Source organism: Monodon monoceros, unplaced genomic scaffold (genome assembly GCF_005190385.1).
Source record: "Monodon monoceros isolate NGI ecotype Baffin Bay Population unplaced genomic scaffold, NGI_Narwhal_1 Super_Scaffold_20, whole genome shotgun sequence".
In the NCBI taxonomy this organism is placed as follows: Eukaryota; Metazoa; Chordata; class Mammalia; order Artiodactyla; family Monodontidae; genus Monodon; species Monodon monoceros.
In genome coordinates this window covers 50141460-50143771 of record NW_021703777.1, presented here as the reverse complement: position 1 = coordinate 50143771, position 2312 = coordinate 50141460, and the positions used below count along the sequence as shown (strand labels likewise).

Below are 2312 nucleotides of genomic sequence, written 5' to 3'. Positions count from 1 at the left end.
TAAACAAGGAAATCTACACGGACTCGGCTCCAGGCCGGTGACAACCGGTACGGGCGCAGGACAACTCACCGCACCGCCCCGTGACCTCTCCTAGGCGTGGAGGTAAAGCGCCCTCCAATGGTCACGGCGACATCACCTCGCGGTTCACCAGGCCATCCCCCTAGCGACGCCCAGCCTCGCGAGAGTAAGAACTGGGTTAAAGGGTTCTACGGAACTGAACTTCCTATACCTATTGTTCCTACACGGAAAGGCCTGAAGGACCAACCGGAAGTCCTGGTTCAAACGCCACACTGCGAGCATCCTGGGGGCCGGAAGGAGGTGGAAACTCCTGCATCCTACTGGAGTGCGAGCAGACGCGCGTGGCTGTTATAGAGGCTTGTTCCTGGAGCGCGTGGCTCGTGCGCGGAAGTCAGAAGTGACCGAAAGCCAGACGTCGCTGTAGAAGCTGAGACCGCGAGCTATGGTGGGGAGATCCCGGCGGCGCGGAGCGGCCAAGTGGGCAGCTGTGCGAGCTAAGGCAGGTCGCGACCCAGCGGACGAAAATGATGACAATTTGGAATCTCCACCCTCACCAGCGGACTCCAGCTACTACCAAGATAAGGTAGATGATTTCCATGAGGCCCGATCTCGGGCTGCCTTGGCTAAGGGATGGAGCGAAGTGGAGAGTGGGGCCGAGGAGGAGGATAGCGATGAGGAGGAGGTTCTTGCCCTAGATATCGCCGATGAGGACGATGAAGATGAAGATAAAGAGAGTGCGGGGAATGAGGAGGATGATGATGATGATGGTGGGAGCTCCATGCAGAGTGAGGCTGAGGACTCGGTGGATCCCAGTTTGTCGTGGGGTCAGAGGAAAAAACTTTACTACGACACGGACTATGGTTCCAAGTCCCGAGGCCGGCAGAGTCAACAAGAAGTAGAGGAAGAGGAAAGAGAGGAGGAAGAGGAGGCACAGCTCATTCAGCGGCGTTTAGCCCAAGCTCTGCAAGAGGACGATTTTGGAGTTACCTGGGTGGAGGCCTTTGCAAAACCAGTACCTCGGGTAAATGAGGTTGAGACACGGGTCGTGAAGGATTTGGCGAAAGTTTCAGTGAGAGAGAAGCTGAAGATGCTGCGAAAGGAATCGCCAGAGCTTTTGGAGCTGATAGATGACCTGAAAGTTAAGTTGACAGAGTTGAAGGATGAGCTGGAGCCATTGCTACAGTTGGTGGAGCAAAAGATCATTCCACCTGGAAAAGGAAGCCAATACCTGAGGACCAAATACAACCTCTATTTGAACTACTGCTCCAACATCAGTTTTTATCTTATCCTGAAAGCTAGGAGAGTCCCTGCACATGGACATCCTGTCATAGAAAGGCTTGTTACCTACCGAAATTTGATCAACAAGCTGTCATTTGTGGATCAGAAGCTGTCCTCTGAGATTTGTCATCTGCTCACACTTAAAGATGATGCTGGAAAGGCAGAACTGAATCTAAAAGCAAAATCCACAAAGGCCAAGCCAAAATCTGTTTCTGCTGTTGCTGCCTCCGCTGTTACAGACCTTTCTGATGATTCTGATTTTGATGAAGCTGCACTGAAATACTATAAAGAAATAGAAGACGGACAAAAATTGAAGAGAAAGAAAGAAGATAGTACTGAAGAACAGGCTCTTGAAGTTCAGAATGCAAAGAGAGCCATTACTTATCAGATTGCTAAAAATAGGGGGCTTACACCTAGGAGAAAGAAGATTGATCGGAATCCCAGAGTGAAACACCGGGAGAAGTTCAGAAGAGCCAAAATTCGCAGAAGAGGGCAGGTTCGTGAAGTTCGTAGAGAAGAGCAACGTTATAGTGGTGAACTATCTGGCATTCGTGCAGGGGTTAAAAAGAGCATTAAGCTTAAATAAAGTTTTTGCTTGGCTTAAGTTTTTTGGCAATAATTTTGGATCAATAAATTTTTATTTTTAACTGGTGACATGATTATTAATATTTAATACCTAACCGTAAATTTTTAAAAGTCTGTCAATAGAGAAAATTGTTTGGGTTACTGCTTAATTTATTTGTGTTTTAATTTGGAATCAGATCATACTAAGAACTGCGGGAACAATATGAGGGTGCGTGGGAAGAGAGATGGTGATGAAAAAAGTTCTCCAACATTCCGTCAAATAGTAGCCTAGGGAAATTCCACAGCTAGTTGTGGAGCAACAATCAAACTTATAGTACTTTTATAATTTTTCACATAAAGTGAAGAGAATGCACCTTTGGCAATCATCTTATTTGTAAGACAGGCTATAATGTAGTTCTGACATTTCATTTACCTAAAGTATAATTCTCGAG

At 47.1% G+C, this 2312-nt stretch overlaps 1 protein-coding gene across 1 annotated transcript; it reads left to right on the top strand.

Annotated features, from left to right (window-relative positions):
- The first annotated feature begins 292 nt into the window (after window positions 1–292).
- On the top strand, window positions 293–1943 carry UTP3 (UTP3 small subunit processome component). The gene has a single exon (XM_029236111.1). It carries the CDS (start codon window positions 461–463, stop codon window positions 1880–1882), a length of 1422 nt encoding a protein of 473 aa, XP_029091944.1. The 5' UTR covers window positions 293–460; the 3' UTR covers window positions 1883–1943.
- The last annotated feature ends 369 nt before the right edge of the window (window positions 1944–2312 follow it).